General features: G+C 43.2%; 1 protein-coding gene across 2 annotated transcripts in view; it reads right to left on the reverse strand.

The window, feature by feature from the left end:
• Positions 1-18486, reverse strand: part of TUBGCP6 (tubulin gamma complex component 6) — a 33907-nt gene extending 15421 nt beyond the window's left edge. The window contains exons 1-14 of one of the 2 annotated variants that reach the window (XM_028747551.2): positions 18200-18486; positions 15905-16742; positions 14256-14419; positions 12726-12936; positions 11770-11943; positions 9575-9696; positions 6576-6645; positions 5989-6098; positions 4806-4897; positions 3693-3832; positions 1993-2142; positions 952-1033; positions 766-854; positions 512-627 (exon numbers count right to left, since the gene is read on the reverse strand). In XM_028747551.2, coding sequence (XP_028603384.2) covers positions 512-627; positions 766-854; positions 952-1033; positions 1993-2142; positions 3693-3832; positions 4806-4897; positions 5989-6098; positions 6576-6645; positions 9575-9696; positions 11770-11943; positions 12726-12936; positions 14256-14419; positions 15905-16651 — 2267 coding nt within the window. In that variant the 5' untranslated portion in view covers positions 16652-16742; positions 18200-18486. Of the gene's footprint in view, positions 1-511; positions 628-765; positions 855-951; positions 1034-1992; positions 2143-3692; positions 3833-4805; positions 4898-5988; positions 6099-6575; positions 6646-9574; positions 9697-11769; positions 11944-12725; positions 12937-14255; positions 14420-15904; positions 16746-18199 lie in introns of both variants that reach the window. The other variant, XM_028747550.2, reaches the window with a different exon arrangement.
• Between the last annotated feature and the right edge of the window lie 1699 nt (positions 18487-20185).

The following is a 20185-nucleotide window of genomic DNA, read 5'->3' on the forward strand; positions in this document are numbered from 1 at the left end:
CACCTTAAAGCTGTATTGTTTTGGCTGTTCACTAAATACCAATGGCTATAACGTACTCAAAGTTATACCATTTTTCATTCAGAACTAGCAGCACACGGGTGAGTCAATAACAGGGCTGAGTTTAGACTAGCAAGGTGGCAGCTCTCAGCTGCCTTCCACATTGTTGCTGCAAATCGGGGTGAGGTTGGCATGGTTCAGGCACATCAGCAGAGCCGATAAAAGTGTATCTACACTCGCAACCACCTTACTGCTCCAACTATGATATGCAGCAGCGGGGCTGCCAAGACAAAGACAATGCAAAGACTCCTGGCACAACATACACAGCAGCTAGGCTGGCAGGGCAAAAGGGGGAATTTGTAGTTTATTAGAAAAACTTTCCATTCTGAAAGATGAGAAATTGGACTATCCATTTTCCAGCTTGGAAGCTATTTTTGTAAACATACAACTGCTTGGTACAAAAATTTGAATGTGCAATTTTAACAGCCTTCCTTCCTTCTTTCCACACTTTTACCTTGCCCTTTTCTCCAATTCCTCTTCCAAAGCCTTCAGTCTTCTTTCCCTCTCTCTCAGTTCCCGAGCATAACTGAAATCATCATCAGTCTCCTCCTGTTTCAGAGCACGCCGGCGCTACATAAACATTTAAGAAAGCTTTAGAAACCACATTCCAAAAGCACACATTGTGTTCTGCATATTTTTATCCAAGCAAGTTCTATATAAAGATTCTGTCTCTTAACGTTGCTAGCAGATAATGCGTGCTGCAAATACCTCTTTATCTTTTTCAAATTGTTCTTTCAATTTCTGAAACTGCTCACGCTTCTTTGCATCCAGCACCATTTTCTCTGATATCTGTTGATCTGAAACAAAAATTTAAGATGCAACAATGTTAAAAAGAAATAAAGAAAACAGTCGCTGAGAAAAACCAACTGGACTGCAAAGACACCTGTAGCTTACCAGTAAAGGCTTTTAGAGCTTTGGTAGCTGTTTCTCGAGCGTGGAAAATTAGCTCCTGTTTTTCAATTTCCATGCGCAAGTCCTAGGAAGCAATTTCACAGGATTTAATGTGGTTTTCAAGCATAACTCGGTTCAGTTCAACTTTATTAATAATCCACTAACCCTCAAACATTTGGATTTCATACAGTAAAGGTAAAGGTACCCCTGCCCGTACGGGCCAGTCTTGCCAGACTCTAGGGTTGTGCGCTCATCTCACTCTATAGGCCGGGAGCCAGCGCTGTCCGAAGACACTTCCGGGTCACGTGGCCAGCATGACAAGCTGCATCTGGCGAGCCAGTGCAGCACATGGAAGGCCATTTACCTTCCCGCTGATAAGCGGTCCCTATTTATCTACTTGCACCCAGGGGTGCTTTCGAACTGCTAGGTTGGCAGGCGCTGGGACCGAGCAACGGGAGCGCACCCCGCTGCGGGGATTCGAACTGCCGACCTGACGATCGGCAAGTCCTCGACGCTGAGGTTTTACCCACAGCACCACCCGCGTTCCTATTTCATACAGTGGGGGGAAATAAACACAAAAATATGGAACAGTCAATTTTCAGTACTACACACACACACACACACACACAAAACAGCACAAGATTAAAAAAAACCTAGCATCAAAAACCCAAAGCATGTATTCAGGTATGCAATTTCATGAAGGAAGAACAAGTTACCAGGCAAACAACTTAAAGAAACTATCGTACCTATAAATGCAGGGTCTTAACTGAAACAATTACAGTATTGTAATTTGATGGGTAAAATAAAGCTTGGCTTTTCATTTGTCTGGGCCTAAGATCTGCTGCACCAGTAGGACACTAATGCCTACGCCAAGGCAGCATGCTTTCTCACTTGTCCCAGTGAAATTAATGAAACTTATTTTCAACACACATGCGCAAGGACCACACTGTTGTTTTCGATGCACCATACAAAGGCAGAGTCCACGTTCTGGGCAATGGCACTTTCCTGATACAAATAAAGGTTTATTTGGTTGAGTCCGTTTACCTTTTCCTCCTTGCTGATGGTACTATAGCGTGCGATCCTTTCCATTCGGCCCACGTACACTGCACAATCTCTCTCAATCTCTCTCAATTCGTCGAGGGAGAAGATGACAGAAATCCGAGGAACGGGGATGTCAGACCAGCAGATGTAGTGCTGCAAAAGAGTGGCAGCAAACAGCTGAAGAATGCAGTCCAAGCTTTCATGCACTTTAGAACGGCAAACCTATTGGTAAGGTCTCGTTCAGTCTTAAGTCTGTTGTAGACTGGGGGTGGGAATCCTCATGACCTGGGCCTGGAACAAATGTGGCCCCCAGGCCTCCCTAAATGGCCCTCAGGGATCTCCCCAGGCCACACCCCTCCCTGTCCAGGCTACACTCTCTCCTCTAGTTGTGCTGCCTGACCACAGAGATGTACTGCTTGTGTAGAAATGCATGTGCAGCTGGCCCTAGTCAAATATAAGAGTAACATCTCTTGTTCCATGTGCCACTGGCATGGGTTCCCTGGAAGGGATTGTGGCCTTTGGACTTAAGAGAGTTCCCCACCCTTGTGACAGTATTTATAATATTATTCCATTAACTGCTGTGCTGTGGTGACTACAGTGGATGCTTGGACTGCGAACGTGATCTGTGCGGGATGCATGTTCGCAACCCGCAGCGGCGCATCTGTGCACGTGCGGGTAGCAATTCAGCGCTTCTGCGCACGTGCAAAGCGCGATTTAGCACTTCTGCACATGCATGACCGCCGAAACCCGGAAGGAAACTGTTCCAGTACTTCTGGGTTTTGGCAGTCCACAACCCGAAAAAATGCAACCTGAACCGTCTGTTACCCGAGGTATGACTGTATAGTGACCATTTCTGATGTTCTTTGTGGAATGTTTAGTCGTGAACACCTCCATGGGATATGCTTTGTCGTTTCTTTCAGATTGTTTCATTGTGAAAGGTTCGTCCGGTTAGTTTAGATCAAACATAAGGCAGCCAATTATGAAGTGAGAATTTTAAACTTACGTTCCACGATAACGTGATACGGAAGACAAGCAACATATTCATGATATGACAGAGCGCAAGCACAGAATGATTTGTGGTAAAAAAAAAAGAAAAATCAAATCATAATTAAGCCTATGAAGAGATGCTCTACTTGGAAGTCTATCTTTGTATGAAAAATGAGGGGGAAGCAAAGAATTCAGCTTTTTATTTAAATTAGCTGTCATTTAGTCTTCAATTTAAGAAACATTCTAAACTAAAAGATTCCAGTAAATTGGGGGAGGGGAATGTAATTGGGTTGTTGTTTTTATTTTGATTATATGTATTGCAGTTTTTATGTTGATCTTTTCTGTGGACCGCCCTGAGACCTCATGGCATAGGGCAGTATATAAATATATAATAATAATAATAATAATAATAATAATAATAATAATAGCAGCAGCAGCTTGATCTTGGCCAATAACAGAATAATCTTGGTAGAAAGGTCCTATAATACATTTGGATGGGGCAGTGGCTTACAGTCCAGGAGCAAGAAATTTCTATGTAAGAAATTAACCCAAAATATGGACGTGGTGCATGAATGTCATCGTTAGGGAAGGTGTTCTCAGCTAATCGGGGAGTCATAGTCTCTTCAGCTAAAAGTGACTTTTCCAAGGGTATATGACTTCAAATGTACTTGAAAACAATGCTTACTCCATGATTTTAAAGAGCAACGGGTACTTACCCTGGGACAACACAACTTTAGCAAGTTTATGGTTTTCCCACAAATGTAGACATCATTGGCAATATGTTTCAAAAACACAGGCACACAGTCTTCTACTTCCTTGGAAATTAAAACGTACCCATGGGTCCAGTAGTGTTTGTCTAGAGAGCCAAAAGGACAGAGAGGTCAGAAAGTGAGGCATATAAAGAGTACTTTGGTGTATTAAGTTTTTAATGCAATAAAAGTGCAACTATTATCTATTTGTTGAACAGTACCCAATGACTTACTTTGCAATCACTCTATTTCATTTCAAGCAAAATCCACAACTTCATCCAGATGATGCACCTTGTGACTGGCATCAGGAATACGGTAACGCTAGTGTCATTGATGTCTACTGGCTAGTGTCTTGTGATATTGTTAGCTGTATAACCTCTGCTTGAGAATACATTGGTACCTTAGTTTAAGAACAGCTTAGTTTATGAACAACTTGGATTAAGAACGCTGCAAACCCAGAAGTAGGTGTTTTGGTTTCTGAACTTTGCCTTGGAAGCAGAACATGTTCCACTTCCTGTTGAGAGTGTATTCCATTTGTAAACTGAGTTCCCTGCTGCTATGGGAAAGTCTTGATTTAAGAATGCTTTGCTTTAAGAACGGACTTCCGGAACAGATGAAGTTCGTAAACCAAGGTACCACTGTATTTACTTAGCACTAGTTCTAAAAAGGTTTTCTTTGTTTCTCTTTGTTCTTAAGTCCACAAAGCAAGAGTGCATGTGGTGAAAAGGGAAATAGGCACAATATACATATGTGTTTTGAACAACACACACAGAAACAGCTAAATTCACACACAAAAAGAAAACAAACATGGTGTCACGTTTAAAAGAAAGTTAATGCCATCTCCCAGGGAAACGGTAATGGAATAAATCAACCATAACTTTTCCAGTTGTCCGGCATAGACCCTTAAGTCACTAGCCAGAGGAAAAAGCAAGGGAGCCACAGTGATCATGCCTGGATTCAAGGAGGGCAGGAAGTGACCTTGAGAATCACTGGAGATACCAGCTTCCAAAGCTTTCATTCCTGCCATTCCCTGCTAGCCAAAGGGTAATTTCAAAAGAAGACAATTCATTTGTAACATACCTCTAAAGCCAAGATAATCCTCATTCACCTGAATCATGAATTCGCCATACACATCTCTGAATACACCACTATAAACCCAATCGTGTATAAACCTAAAGGCAAAAGGTCGAATGTTGAAAAAGGTGTTTTATAAAAAGGTAAAGGACCCCTGACAGTTAAGTCCAGTCGCGAACGACTCTGGGGTTGCAGTTCTCATCTCGCTTTACGGGTTGAGGGAGCAGACGTTTGTCCGCAGACAGTTTTTCCCGTCATGTAGCCAGCAAGACTAAGCCGCTTCTGGTGAAAACAGAGCAGTGCACGGAAACGCCGTTTACCTTCCCACCAGAGCGGTACCTATTTATCTACTTGCACTTTGACATGCTTTCGAACTGCTAGGTGGGTAGGAGCTGGGACAGAGCAACGGGAGCTCACCCCATCGTGGGGATTCGAACCGCCAACCTTCCAATCGGCAAGCCCTCGGCTCAGTGGTTTAGACCACAGCACCACCCGCATCCCTGTATTTTATAAACACCCTCTTAAATAAGGGTATGCTGTCCAAACAGAAAACAGATCTGATAAAAATACTACCACTAAAATAACTATTCAGGTTAGATAGCAACTGTAAAGACCTATGGCTCAGCTTCAAAACTGTCCCCAAAGAAGATACCTGAATGCTCTAACAGCTCAGTTTTACACTGGTACTGAAAGAGATAAATTAACTACCATGTCAAGAAGAGTCTCATATTAATTGGGATTTCTGCTTTGATACTTAAGTGAGTTTCCAGAAGGATCTCTGTGTCTTTATCTTTGAATAAGCATTTAAATAATAATAATATGCCACTCTGAAATAGACAGAGAATTATTTTAATGTGCAAAAAGAAAAAACTTTTAAAAGTCTCAGAACATATTTAGTAAGCATAGACCATTTTAAGAGTTTTGCTACAATCCTATACCCACTGACCTATACCCACTGACTCTTAATGCTGAATGAAAGAAGTAAGGTCAACTGAAATCAATAGGACCTGAGAATATGCAAATAGGAATGAATTGCTAGCTTTATTTCAGCACACTAAAATAAGGCTGCTGCCATCCAGAAATTCCAGCTCCTTTTAAGAACTCACAGGAACTCCATCTACAGGAAATGCATTAGATCACCTTTGTAACTGCACTTCCACAATGAACAATTTTAAACTGAAATACTTACCGTGTATATGGTTCACAGCTTGTTTTTAGTAGGGAGAGAAGAACTGGGTAATGTTCATTGCTGCAGTTATTAAGAGCTTCTTGGTATAGATAGGAAAGTAGTTTCACACCCTGAAATAAATGCATAAGCCACTCTTTGAAAGGAAAACCATAAACACATATAGGTACTTCTGATGAGACTCAGCTTCATCTGATAGTTTTATTGCATTGGCAGGACTCAGCTGGAAGTGCTGGTTTGGCTGGAAAAATCCAAGCCTTTTGTTGACTTTTGGCGATACCTTTCTATTAATGCTGAATGAAAGCAGAAGTGTGCTCTTCCTAACTACATTTCTTTTAAAACCAATACATTCTGGCACATCTATAAAATCTGACATGGTTTTTTAAAAATACTGATGAGGAGACACATTACAAGCTGATTCAGTGGTGGAAATCACTTTTCTTAGAAATGGAAGCATAGAGAATAGAAACAGCACCCAAAGCGCTCTGAGATTGCTTGCTTATGTTTGAATCACACCTAGTCGTTTCATGCTTAAAAATGCACACCACTCGGTTGGCTGCGACTGCAAAGAGAAGCGCAATCATACTCACTGTTGGAAATGAAGTAGCAGCAGCAGTTCCCTGCGCAGTCACTCCTATTCCGCAGAGTTCAGCTATATACCTTCACAAAACACAACAGCAGCAAATTACACTTGCGTAGTACCTTTAAGAGCATGGGGTGGGAGGAAGACCTGTGGGCCCCCAGATCACAATTTCCATCACTCCTGGCTATTGGCCATGCTGGCTGGAGCTGATAGGAGGTGGAATCTAAGACCCGGAGAGCCACAGCTTCCTGTTTAAGAGCCTAAGAATCGGTTTACTGGACCTTTCAGGCTAGAATTCCGTCTTCCCCAGTGGATAACTAAATGCTTCTGAGAAGTTCACAAACTATCTGTTTTTCAGTATTTGGCCCCTGCAGCTGGTGTTGAGATGTATAGCAAGGTAAAAGGACCCCTGGATGGTTAAGTCCAGTCACAGGAGACTATGGGGTTTTGGTGCTCATTTCGCTTTCAGGCCGAGGGAGCTGGCGTTTGTCCAGACAGCTTTCCGGGTCATGTGGCCAGCATGACTAAACCACTTCTGGCACAATGGAACACCGTGACGGAAACCAGAGTGTAAAGAAACTGTGTTTACCTTCCTGAAGCAGCGGTACCTATTTGCACTGGCATGCTTTTGAACTGCTAGGCTGGCAGGAGCTGGGACAGAGCAACGGGAGCTTACTCTATCGCAGGGATTCAAACCGCCGACCTTCTGATCGGCAAGCACAAGAGGCTCAGTGGTTTAGACCACAGCGTCACCCACGTCAGTCTGTTAGTGAAGGTTCCATTTAGCTATCAAGCCTACATAAAAGGTAAAGGTACCCCTGCCCGTACGGGCCAGTCTTGACAGACTCTGGGGTTGTGCGCCCATCTCACTTAAGAGGCCAGGGGCCAGCGCTGTCCGGAGACACTTCCGGGTCACGTGGCCAGCGTGACAAAGCTGCATCTGGCGAGCCAGCGCAGCACACGGAAACGCCGTTTACCTTCCCGCCAGTAAGCGGTCCCTATTTATCTACTTGCACCTGGGGGTGTTTTCGAACTGCTAGTTTGGCAGGCGCTGGGACCGATCAACGGGAGCGCACCCCGCCGCGGGGATTCGAACCGCCGACCTTTCGATCGGCAAGCCCTAGGCGCTGAGGCTTTTACCCACAGCGCCACCCTCGTCCCAGTCGCAAGCCTACATACTTTTGCCTAATCCTTTTTTAAAAAAGCTACATAAGCAAGTAGGCAACACCATATCAACACTAACTCTTACTCTAAGACTAACACTAACATTTACCACACCATCCAAGCTGTTCTTAAAAACGTCTTCAATTTCAGCTTCACTGTCTAATTAATGGCCTTGTTTTCAACTCCATCAACTGACTGTTCTGGTTTGCAAATGTTCTTTGGAACCTGAACGTCTGCTGGGACTTCCGATTGGCTGCAGAAGCATCCTGCAGCCAATCGGTAGCTGCGCCTTGGTTCCTGAACATTTTGGAAGTTGAACGGACTTCCGGAATGGATTCTGTTCGACTTCCGAGGTACGACTGTGTATATATGCTCCAAACTTGCGAAGTTGTTATGGCTACACTATAGCAACTTTATTGTTATTCAAAAGTTACAATACAGTTACAATGCAATACATTTTCTATCAATATCTCAGCTTTCCAACACGTGCCAATTTGCCTAAGAACAGTTCTGGAACAGTATCCAGCTCCCCACATATATATGCAGTACCAGGAAATAAAGAAATAATCCAAGTTAAATGGCAAAAACAGCCCAAAAAAGTGTGAAAACGGGGGGGGGGGGGGTGAAAAGAGCAGGGAAATCAGCCAGCAATCCCATGAGCCTGTGGAAAGTTGGTATTTGAGATATATATGCAGTACCAGAAAATAAAGAAATAATCCAAGTTAAACGGCAAAAGCAGCCCAAAAAAGTGTGAAAACTGGGGGGGGGGGGTGAAAAGAGCAGGGAAATCAGCCAGCAATCCCATGAGCCTTTGCACCAACCACTGAGGCCTGTGGAAAGTTGGTATTTGAGAAAGGAGACGATGAGGAAGACTGAGAACCACCAGTGCTGCCATTCATGCCAATCTGGTACCTGCTACTTACTGGTTATCGGGGTTTAGAGGGTGTTTATAGGCTTTCCCCCCACTATACGAAATTTCACGTATCCAAGGGCTACCCGGGAACGAAAGCCCCATGTAAGTGGAGAGTTGCCTGTACAGAAGCTGGAAACCCTGGTTTTAGTGTAAGTAATACAGTGGTACCTCGGGTTAAGTACTTAATTCGTTCCGGAGGTAAGTTCTTAACCTGAAACTGTTCTTAACCTGAAGCACCACTTTAGCTAATGGGGCCTCCCGCTGCTGCCGTGCCACCGGAGCACGATTTCTGTTCTCACCCTGAAGCTATGTTCTTAACCCGAGGTACTATTTCTGGGTTAGCAGAGTCTGTAACCTGAAGTGTCTGTAACCTGAAGCGTCTGTAACCTGAGGTACCACTGTATGGGTTACTGAGGAAGGTAATAATATATATAAAGCGGTAGTGCATCTGCCTCGCATGCAAAAGGTCGTAGTTTCAATTCCCGTCATCTCCAGGTAGGAATAGAAAATCTTCCGCTGAAACCCTAGTGAGCCACTGCCAATCAGGGCAGATAATACTGTGCTGAGATGGACCAATGGCATGACTCAGTATAAGGCAGTTTCCTAAGCCCCTATGGTTACCTAAAATGTCTCACCTATGAACCCACCGTCTAAATTAACTGACTAAAAAGATTATGCTACAACTATGCTGCATAAGCAGATGGTATAACAGCGAAGGAGACAGAGAACTGTTCATCAGAATACAGACGATAGGAGAAGCAGTGCAATGCTAGCTAATCTAGTCTGAAATTGCTTTACCAATGAGGACTAAACTACAGCAATGCTATCAGCAGTTTAAAGGGCACGTCTCTTGATTCCTTTGTGGTTTGGATCAAGCATGTAAGATGTCAAGGCTTCCTTTCCATTAACTTTTAACGCCATGGTATTACCTTAGCTGGCGTCCTAGTTTCCTGAAGAGGAAGCTGATGGTTAGAAGCGTCAGAGTGGAAGGAGTCGACAAAACACACGCTCGGTAGTACTGCAGGTATTTTCTCAGTCCGCTTGTAAATGCCTGACAGGAGAGAAGTGAGAAGAAGATCTGCTACAAAAATTGTTTGTGCACGGCATACATTCAGTGTATGCTTTATAGGAAAGTGGCAACTGGGTGTACTATTCTTTTTGAGCCTCCTTCAGATGCTTGGGATCTGTGCAAGCCCAATTTACACCCTATGAGCAGACGCTTGTTTTTAACTTTTTTTTCACTTGCACTGTATAGCTTTTATCTGTTTAATGCTGTAAACCGCTTTGATTTTTTTTATGATTTTGTGGTAAATAAAGATTTATATAAATAAACCAAGCCTTATGAGGAGCAGTTGGAGGAGCTGGGTATGTTTAGCCTGCAAAAGAGGAGATAAGACACTTTTGGCAAGACTTGGCTTCCATTCTTTCCCTTTATAAATGAGACAGAATATGCTTTCATTCCACCCACAACACAAGAATCTCTGTGGAGAGGATACTTGAATTGACAATGCACAAACAAACGTACAGCTTGTGTACTGCATATGAAACTTAATAAGAATGTACCACTGGACAAGTTACTGTAGTTATATGTTGTTCTTGTATTTACATGGTTTAACTGATTCTTAGTTTTTCTTTGATCTCACATCATTATTGATGCTACTACTGAAATTAGTCAAATGCTGCAACAAAGTTTAAATTTTTTTTAAACTTTGTTTTTCAAATATATTTTAAAGACTTCCCATTTTGAAACAAATATCTGTTTTGGTTTATTCTTTATTTTTTCAGACAAGTTATCTAACTCTGTATATTCAGTCAATTTTTGGATCCAATCTTGCACAGATCTTAGTTTGTCAGATTTCCAATTTGCAGCAATCAAAACTCTTGCTGCAACCGTAGCATATAAAAAGATATTCCCCCCCCCTTTTTTGGGGGGGTATATCCAAATCTGTAATCCCCAGAAGGTAGGGCTCTGGTTTTCTATTAAAGGAGATTTTTAGCATTTTTTGCAATTCTAAATGGATGCCCTCCCAGAACACATTAATTTTCTTGCATTGCCACCACATATGGTAAAGAGTGCCTGGTTTTTCTCCACATCTCCAGCAATCGCCTGGGACACTTTTGTACATCTTTGTTGGAGGTTTCTGCAGCCACAGCAGTTTGACTTCACCCCTGGAGGTGGTGAATTATCTCTTGAGACAGACAGATGCCAACAACTGTCCACAAAACAACTTGGACTGATTGACCTCACTGCTTGGATAAACACAGCATTTCTCATTACTTGTTCCTGTAGCCCCCTTTCATCAACTTCCCTCCCCGACAACCGGGTCCCAAACTCCAGCAATCCACCTTGGGAAATCTAACTAGATCTGACTAGTAATTCTTATCCACAACCCACCCACCTAATCACTAAGCCCCAAGGCACACCACATTTATTTCCTTCCTCTATCGTCACAAAAACTCGATGTAGTAAACCACTGTTGCTCCCAGTGGGTTGAAAGAGGATTTCAACAACTCCCGGACCCAATTTCAACTCCAAATCCATTGCACCAAACTGGCTTCTAGGCAGCTGTATAACAAAGGAGAGACTATACCTCTCCCCACTTCCACTCATAAAGCAGGCATGTCCAGATTATGCAGTTGGGCATAATCTGGCCCGCTGGACGGTTTAATCCAGCCCCTGTGGCAGTTTATTTCCTGGGGTAAAATCCTAAAAAAAACACCTACTTCAATCCTAAAAGAAACTCAACAACTTCACTCCTTAAAAAAGGTTAACAACTTTGGCCAGACCTTTGGTAAGCCCTCACGGCCCTTCACTTCATCAAATCTGGCCCTCTTTGAAAAAAATTTGGACACCACTGAAAAAGTTTGGGTACTTTCCAGAGATCCCTGGGTTCTACTGATAGAAAAGGGTGCTCTGTTCTTCTTTCCCCTTTGCTTCTCCCAAAACTCTGCTCGGGAGTGTTGGGGACCCTACAGTACAGCTTGGGAGGTGAAGCTGTAGCATCCGAGCTGCTTTCATGACCAAGAGGATGCAACTGGATATAACCAATAGACATCAGATAAAGACACAAATATAGCAGGACATCAAGCTAGATTAGTGATAGCAAAACTGCCGGCATGCTACCTGAAAAACAAGTCCTTTTCTGTACGAAGAGTCCAAAACTGGTTGGACAGAGAAGCGGCTGAGTCGTGTGTAATAAGTTCCATATTCAGCAACTTCTGACAGGAGACTGCTCATGCTTTCAGGTGACGTTCCAGATACATGTAGACCCTGCTTGGCCACAAACAGCACGGCTGCCTACAGGGTTGTATAAAAGAGGAAGGCATCAATAAAAATGCACAGCACACAAAGTAGTTACAAAATTGATACACAAGTCCTCATCATCATAAATTAGAACTACTAAATAGGTGCACTGTTTGTTTTTAAAAATCTTTTTTTTTGGGGGGGGGGGAGCCTACTATGCAAAAAACCACTAATAGCTTATCAGCAGATTAAATATTATAGCATTAGGTAAAAAAAGAAATATACACACATGGTAAAATTGTAAAGAAAATTAAATCCATAAAATGAAAATTCACATGGAAACCCTTATTTTCTAGTGAATAGTTCCCAAAACATTCCTTTCTGCTCAATGCAAATTGCATTTTATTGCCAGAACTACCATGCCTGGATTGTGTGCTTGGGTCCATACTGGCAATTAATGTCAGTCTCTTCTTAATCTAGATTTACTGTTATTATTATATAGGTATTGGTTTTACTGTATATTTTGTACTATAAACCAGTTTGTGATTTGTATGTGTATTTTTTTTAATGAATACTCTTATGATGGATACAACCCGTATTAGTTTTTTATGTCTGCTTAGTAACTCTTCATAAGCATACAGGTATATAAATGATACTTGCAGAGCATCTTAAGTCTTGTTTTCATATGCTTTGCAAAATTCAGTAAAATGCATCCTCTCTGTGAAATGAATGTTATTATAATATTATTTCTGCTGACATAAAATACAAGTGTGCATGCTGGGTCTTAAAAGCAAAGGTTAGAGCTCCTCAGCAGCTATTTACATACTTCTGTATACCTGATTAAATGAGAATGAAGTAGATACCACCCCAATAAGGACATTCAAAACATCTTTAACAAGTTCTGATTCTTTTATTAAAACACGTTGTGGAAGCTGAAGTTTGGTACTGCTGAAAAACTGCAATTCCCCTTCTCGAAGTCTGCAAAATTTGTCAAAGGCTTCTCTGCCAGCTTCAGAAAGGTACGGCTCCTCTTTCTTCCCAGGAGGACTGTGTTTGGGGGGAAAAACAAATAACAATCAAATGTATAAAGTGCCACACTGAAAAACTTAGGCCTGTAGAAGAGAGATATTCTGAATGGCTTTCATCCAACCCAACATCAAGTCCAGGCCCCAGCCTAGGATTTGCATGGCCTCAATTCAGAAGTTACAGCAAAAAATGCTCATGCAATTCTAGGCTGTATCAACAGAAGTCTAGTGTCCAGATCTACTCTATTCTGCCTTGGCCAGACACCACCTAGGGTCCTGTGCAGCAAATTTAAGAAGGATATCAACAAGTCAGTGTGCAGAGGAAGGTGACCAAGATGATAAAGGGTCTGGAAACCAAGCCTAAGAGGATCGGTTGATGGAGTTGGGTATGTTTAGCCTGGATTACGGGAGACTAAGAGGAGATATGAAAGCCATCTTCAAATATATGAAGGGCCGTTACACGGAAGACAGAGCAAGTTTGTTTTCTGCTGCTAGGTGGGTTGGAGAGACCCAAACCAATTGATTCAAAAGACAAGAAAGGAGAATCACTAGGAAGAGTTTTCTGATGGGAAGAGCTGTTTGACAGTGAAACGGTCTCCCTCAAAAGGTGGTGGACTCCACATCCTTAAAGGTTTTTAAGCAGAGGTTGGACAGCTATCTCTCAGGGTTTCTTTAGCGGTGATTCCTGCACTGCATGGGGTTGGACTAGATGACCCTCAGGTCCCTTCCAACTGTACAGTTGTAAGATGATCTCCTTGAAGTCACAAGGAGGAAAGGAAAGCCTGGGATCCAAAGGCTCACTGCAGCTGATTTTCATAATGGTAAACCATGGTTCCGAATTACATGCAAAGTCTCCCAATTCTTAGGATCTAAGCAGATCCATGGGAATGCCTAGAGCACATTGGGGGTTTTCCAGATTCCCCTCACTTAATAGTACAATGGATGACACTCTAGAGATTCCCCATCTGCCAGGCTCCGTAACGTTTTGGAAGATACAACAGGAAGCCTGAGCAGCTTAGGTGTCTATGGATCCCAGTTTGTATTCAGCTGCCATTCTCAAGTCCCAGTTTTATTGGGAACATTAGAGGGGTGGTATTCAACTAAGTTTTAATCAGAAAAAAACACAGTGAAATTAATGTACAAGTTAGGTCTATTCATTTTAATAGGTCTACACTGAGTAAAAACTTAGTTGAATACCATCCTAGGCCTTGAGTTTTGCTATTTCAAAAATAATTTTGGAAACGTGTTTCAAATTTACTGACAAATATTGACTTGATACAAATCATGGAAGCTTCCAACAAAAACAGTCCAACATTCTGAATCTTAAAGACAAATACGTACCATCCAATCCTTTCCCAACATCTCCGCTTACTAGGTCCATAGGTGAGCACTGCTTCCCAGAGATCAATATCTGGTGTGACGCTGGGTTCTGACTGGGAGTCAGGGGTGAGATTGGATGCAGACTGGAATCCCTCATCTTCTGAAGGATCTATACTTTGGGGGACCTATAAAAACATGTACCCAGTCGATTATCTTTCAGCACAGTGATTTTCCATAATTGTGACCAAAAGAGTTAACTTCTTAGCCTGCCTCCCTAGTTCCTCAGATTGTTCCTGATGCATCTCCTAATCAAAAATTCCTAGTACAGAGCTACATATTCTATCTACACCCTGGTGGACCAAGATTAATAGGTTTTTATTTACTCTGAAATAAGTGTGGCAAAGCATGTATTGCCCAACTGCAAGGAGCAACTTGATAAATTAATTCTTACATTTGAGATGGTCTGTACTGTCTCTTTTACTAGGCAGAAGAACTAAAGGGCATAGAGAGAAACAATACTGACCATGAATGTGGGTTCAAATCCTTCTTTAGCCATACAATAAGACGTGGTTCCCCCGCCCCCTCTTCAAAATGTGAACGCTAATGAGCTATATTACAAAGTTGTTGCAATATACAGATTGTGATCAGATCAGGATACATCAGGAGAGAAATACATTAAGCATTTCCTTAAAACAAAAATACTGCCTTCTCCCTCACCCTGCTCCTTAAATTTCAAAAGTTGTTTACAATGGTGTATACTGTTGTATACAAGGTGTTGGAAGAAAAGCAAGCAAAAAAGACAACAAAAGCCCTGCTGCACATATAAATCTGACACACAAGATGGTGGCTACAGATTGTACCACTTTGGATTTCAAAAATAATGTGACATGTGGAAACTACTATTTGCAAAGGAGCTGAATGGGTCAGAATGCTGCAAGTGCTCTCAGATGCACAAGCAAGAGAGAATAGGAAACACCAGGAAGACAACAGAAGGAAGACACAAGGAAATTACCGTATTTTTCGCACCACAGGGCGCACCAGACCATAGGGCGCACCCAGTTTTTAGGGGGGGGGGAAATCAAGGAAAAAAAATATCCCCCCCCCAGCCCCAAAGAGCAGCGTACAGGCTGCGCACAACCTCTCCATGCTGGAGGGTTGCGCACGGCTATGGCACAAGCCAAGGCAGCGAGCGGGATGGATCCTGCTCGCTGTTTTGGCTTCCTCTTTAGCCCCACGCAACATCTCTCTGCCGGGAGAGGCTGTGTGGGGCTAAAGAAGCCATAGCCCTGTGCAGCCTCTCCTTGCCGGAGGGGTTGTGCGCAGCTATGGAGCAAGCCAGGGCAACGAGGGGGAAGAATCCCGCTCACTGTTTTGGCTTCCTCTTTAGCCCCCTGCAGCCTCTCCCTGCCAGAGGGGTTGCGCGCAGCTATGGAACAAGCCTGCATTCGCTCCATAGGACGCACACACATTCCCCCTCAATTTTCGGAGGGGAAAAACTGCGTCCAATAGAGCGAAAAATACGGTATTAACAAAGAATTTGGCTCACAAGCGTCTAACTGAAAACAAGAGCATTTATGAAGAAAATGCCACAATTTATTACAAGTTGCATGCTCTAACAAATATCTATGCTAAATATAAATAAAATAAGGGTCACCCAAAATGTTCCATACCTTGATTGCAAGTCCAGACAAATCTGCACTGTCAGGCACTGGTGGAAAATCCAACTTGATATCCATGTCATATGTGCGACTGTGAATAAGAGCCCCAAAGAGCGAGACACGGGTTTCTCTCTCAAACTTGTCACCGACCGAGCAGCTTTGTGAAAATAATTCCACAGTAGGAAGACCTGTGCCAGGTGCTGCCTCCATGATCTGCAGTGTCTTTTGAACTGTATCACTAAACTGATGTTCCTCATTTGCAATTAAAGCCTGCATATCAGCTTCAAACACACTAACATCATAATAATCATAACCTTGGTATTTTACATTTCTTCCAACATATTTGTTGTTTGCAAAGTAGTCTTTCTTGGGTGGTAAGCACTGAGGTGGTCCTGTTCCTGCAAGCTGAATCAGAAGATCCAGAACAGAAGTAATTTCAGTGAATGGTAAACAGGTAGACCTTTCCAAATCATCTACAAGCTCCTCCAGCCGGTCAGCTTCCTTCCCCATTCCAGCAACTCTCAAGTTGAAAGACAGCATTAGAATTCTGTTTTTCACTGGAAGTCTAGAAACATTTGACTGTGCCTTCTGGGTCTCATCCACAAAAAGGGTGGAAAACAAAGCATTATACGCAATTTTCTTGAGGCTTTTACTGGATCCTTTTTTGCTGTTCTTTTCCCTGCCCAAATGGACCTTCTTTGACAAACCTGCTATGTGGGCCTCACACAAATCACCAAACAGCTTTGTAATACTCTCCATGGCAGCAGCAGCAGCAGCAGTTAACTGGATATCCTCTTGAAGTTAAGATCGTGTATAACCAGTACTAAGAATCTGCTGGGGATCCATTACGCTGCTTGGAAAAGCAAAAGGAGAATAATTAATGATCTTCTCCCTACTGAAATAAAGTTTCAATTACTTTATTAATGCAACGTCCTTACCAACTGTGCATTAAAGGTCTTGATCAGTGGTTCCCAATTAGCTAAGTACTGTGGGGCCCCTGTTCTTCAAAAGTCAAGCCATGGACCCTCTACATTTCAAAATTTCGGTATCTCTACATTTTTAATATTCGAATGGAGCCACGAACCCTCAACAACCCTACCTATATCTATACCCCAATAACCATACCTACATTTATACGGGCGCCTACGGAGATAATCCATTTCAAAAGCAACGGTACCCAAATGAATTGTCATGAAAGAAATGGGTGGGGGAGAAGTTTGCCCTCCTCGCTCACGGTACCATATTATTATTATTATTATTACTAATTTCATTTCTATACTGCTTTATATTTTTAAGAAAAACCTCAAAGCGGTTTACAGCACATTAAAACATCAATAAAACAATCCAGAATTAAACATTACTGAAGAAAGTAAAAAATACAGCAATACCTAACACGGTGGATTGGCAAATCCTAATGGTAGAATACCTGCAGCTAGCAAAGACGACAGGAAGGATAAGAGGCCAAACAAAACAAATAGTCTATAAGGATTGGATAATTTTTAAAGAATACTTTAAAAATTACGGTATAAAAGGAAACTTCTTGGCAGAATTAGACTGAACCTTGCATTGTATAAATATAAGCTTGTAGGGAAGTTAACAGAAGCTATATAAGAAATATGTAACTGTGCGGTATAAGATAATCAACAGATAAAGTACAGCGAGACTAATTGGAAGTAATTTCTTGTTTTACAAGTTTTACAATCATTCACATCATTGGGAGTACAAATAATGTTAGCTATAAGAATTGTGTTGTTTCATATATTGCTATTGTCTGTTTGTCAATTTATAGTTTGTTTGTTTGTTTGTTTGTATGTTGGTTGGTTGGTTGGTTGCTTTGCTATCCTGGCATAAATGTATCCATTTTAAAACTATATATATATATATATATATATATATATATATATATATATATATATGTCAAATATAAAGTATACAGTCAAAGCAACATAGGGGCTCCTTGTGTGTGTGTCCCCCCCCGAAAAAAGCTGCCTCCTTTTGGTCTCCATATTACCGAAGTGCGCCCCTGCCCCCCCAAAAAACAGACCTTCCTTTAAAAAAAAAAAGAAGAAGAAGAAGGGGCAGTTAATGGAGCTTAAAAGGAGCCAGGGCTCACTAGGACGTAACACCAGGGCTCCAATTCAGCCTGTGCTGAGTGCCAACCCTGCACCACCCTGAGAGGCCCCCATACCACCTAGAACGAAGAAGGCGGGAAGAGCTTCTTGGGTCGAGACTCGGGCGCTTCCCCCTCCATAACGCCTGGCGCACCCGCTCCCCCCCCATCACGGTTTCCATGGCAACGCCCCATACCGAACAGGCCTCCCGTCGCTCCGGGGTGTTTCACGGCGACGCGAACCGCCCGCCCGCTGCCGCCCGTCCGTATTTGCCTCTCTTCACCCCATCCCCGCTGAAGGGCGGCGCGAAAAACGGGCGCCCCGCGGAGCTCGGCGAGCCCTCAGCTGCCGCCGCCGCCGTGATGGGAAAACGCGCTCCTCTGCGAGTCGCGGCCTTGTGACATCACAGGCGAGCGACGAGGGCGGGAATGCGGGGTTTTTAGAACGCTGAGGCCTCGCCGCCTGAGGGGAAAGGAAAGGGGGCGGGGCTAAGCAAGTGCCCGGGCGCGGATTCCTCCCTGGAAACGCAGCGGCGGGGGAGTTTGTTGTGGTTGTCGGCGTGTGGAGAAGACGCAGTGCGCATGCTCATGGCCCTTAGTGCTTCCAGACCACGGGAAGTAACTTCCAGGGCTGCTGGAGCTAAAAGAGGCGTGCGCCCTAAGCAAATGCCCAGAAAGCATTAAACTCCTTTCCTACGGTAGCCCTTTCTAGCGCGCAGGAAAGGTGTCATCAGGCTCTCCCAAACTTGGGTCTCCAGCTGTTGTTGGACTACAACTCCCATCATCCCTAGCTAGCAGGACCAGTAGTCAGGGATGATGGGAACTGTAGTCCCAAAACAGCTGGAAGGAAGATACATTCTAATACAGGGAACAATGACAAGGGAAGAACACACTATGATTAATATTTATGCTCCTAATGAAAATCAGGTGGGCTTTTTTGATAAAGTGTTTAACGAAATGGAGGATATTCAAAAGGAGGTTTCAATATGGTATTAGATAAACGATTGGATAAGTCAAATCCTATGCCAGAGGAAACACGTAATAACGGAAAGAGATGGAAGATGTTTGGAGAGTGATGAGGGGAGGAGAAAAGAAATTTTTGTTCTCACCAGTGCATAAGCCCTACTCAAGGATCGATTACATCTTCGTTTCAAAAAACTTAGTATCTAAAATAACAAATACAGAAATTGGAATACAGTGGTGCACCGCAAGACGAATGCCTCGCAAGACGAAAAACCCGCTAGACGAAAGGGTTTTCCGTTTTTGAGTTGCTTCGCAAGACGAATTTCCCTATGGGCTTGCTTCGCAAGACGAAAACGTCTTGCGAGTCTTGTGATTTTTTTTCGCTCCCCCCCCTTTTTTCTAAGCCGCTAAGCCACTAATAGCCTTTTAGCCGCTAAGCCGCTAAGCCTTTAATAGCCGCTAAACCGCTAATAGCGCTAATCCGCTAAGCCGCTAATAGGGTTGATTCGCAAGACGAAAAAACCGCTAGATGAAGAGACTCGCGGAACGGATTATTTTCGTCTTGCGAGGCACCACTGTAATAAAGGTAACCGACCATGTATTGGCAGTCACGGGTGGGCAGCGCGCCGAATGTCACCCCTTTCAGTGTGTGTGTGTGTGTGTGTGTGTGTGCGGCCGTGCTCAAAGCTGTGCTGCTGCTCATGAGGCAAGGCAAGGTCTCCCCAAGGGCAGGACATAGACTGGACGGGCAGGGAGAGCCTGGCCGATCGCTGGGAAGGGGACGCGTCGCGATGCAACTCAACCCTGCTCGGTTCCACAGGCTGTGACTTAGGCAGGATCCTAGGCCTATTCACATGACCCAGCAGCTCAGTGTAACTCAAACGCGATAACTCAAGCAGTGTAACTCAAGCAGTGGAGGCGATGGATGCACTTTCCCCCATTTATTTGTTTGTTTTGTAGCACAATAAAGTATATTTTTATGCTGCTTTTCATTCGCATGAATCGCAAAGCGGCTTACAAACAATAAATAACAGTGACATAGCAGAACATCACAAATGCAACATGAAGCAGACAACATACTGTAAATCTTATGTACAGAATTAGTCTCCATGTGGATGAGCCTCAGTGCTGGGAGAACTGCTTAGTTTTGTTTCACTTTCAAAGCATCTCTACTTATCACTACATCCCAAGCAGAGATCTTTGTTTAAAAAGAAATTCTT

The sequence above is a fragment of the Podarcis muralis genome, chromosome 10 (assembly GCF_964188315.1).
Source record: "Podarcis muralis chromosome 10, rPodMur119.hap1.1, whole genome shotgun sequence".
Lineage (NCBI taxonomy): Eukaryota > Metazoa > Chordata > Lepidosauria > Squamata > Lacertidae > Podarcis > Podarcis muralis.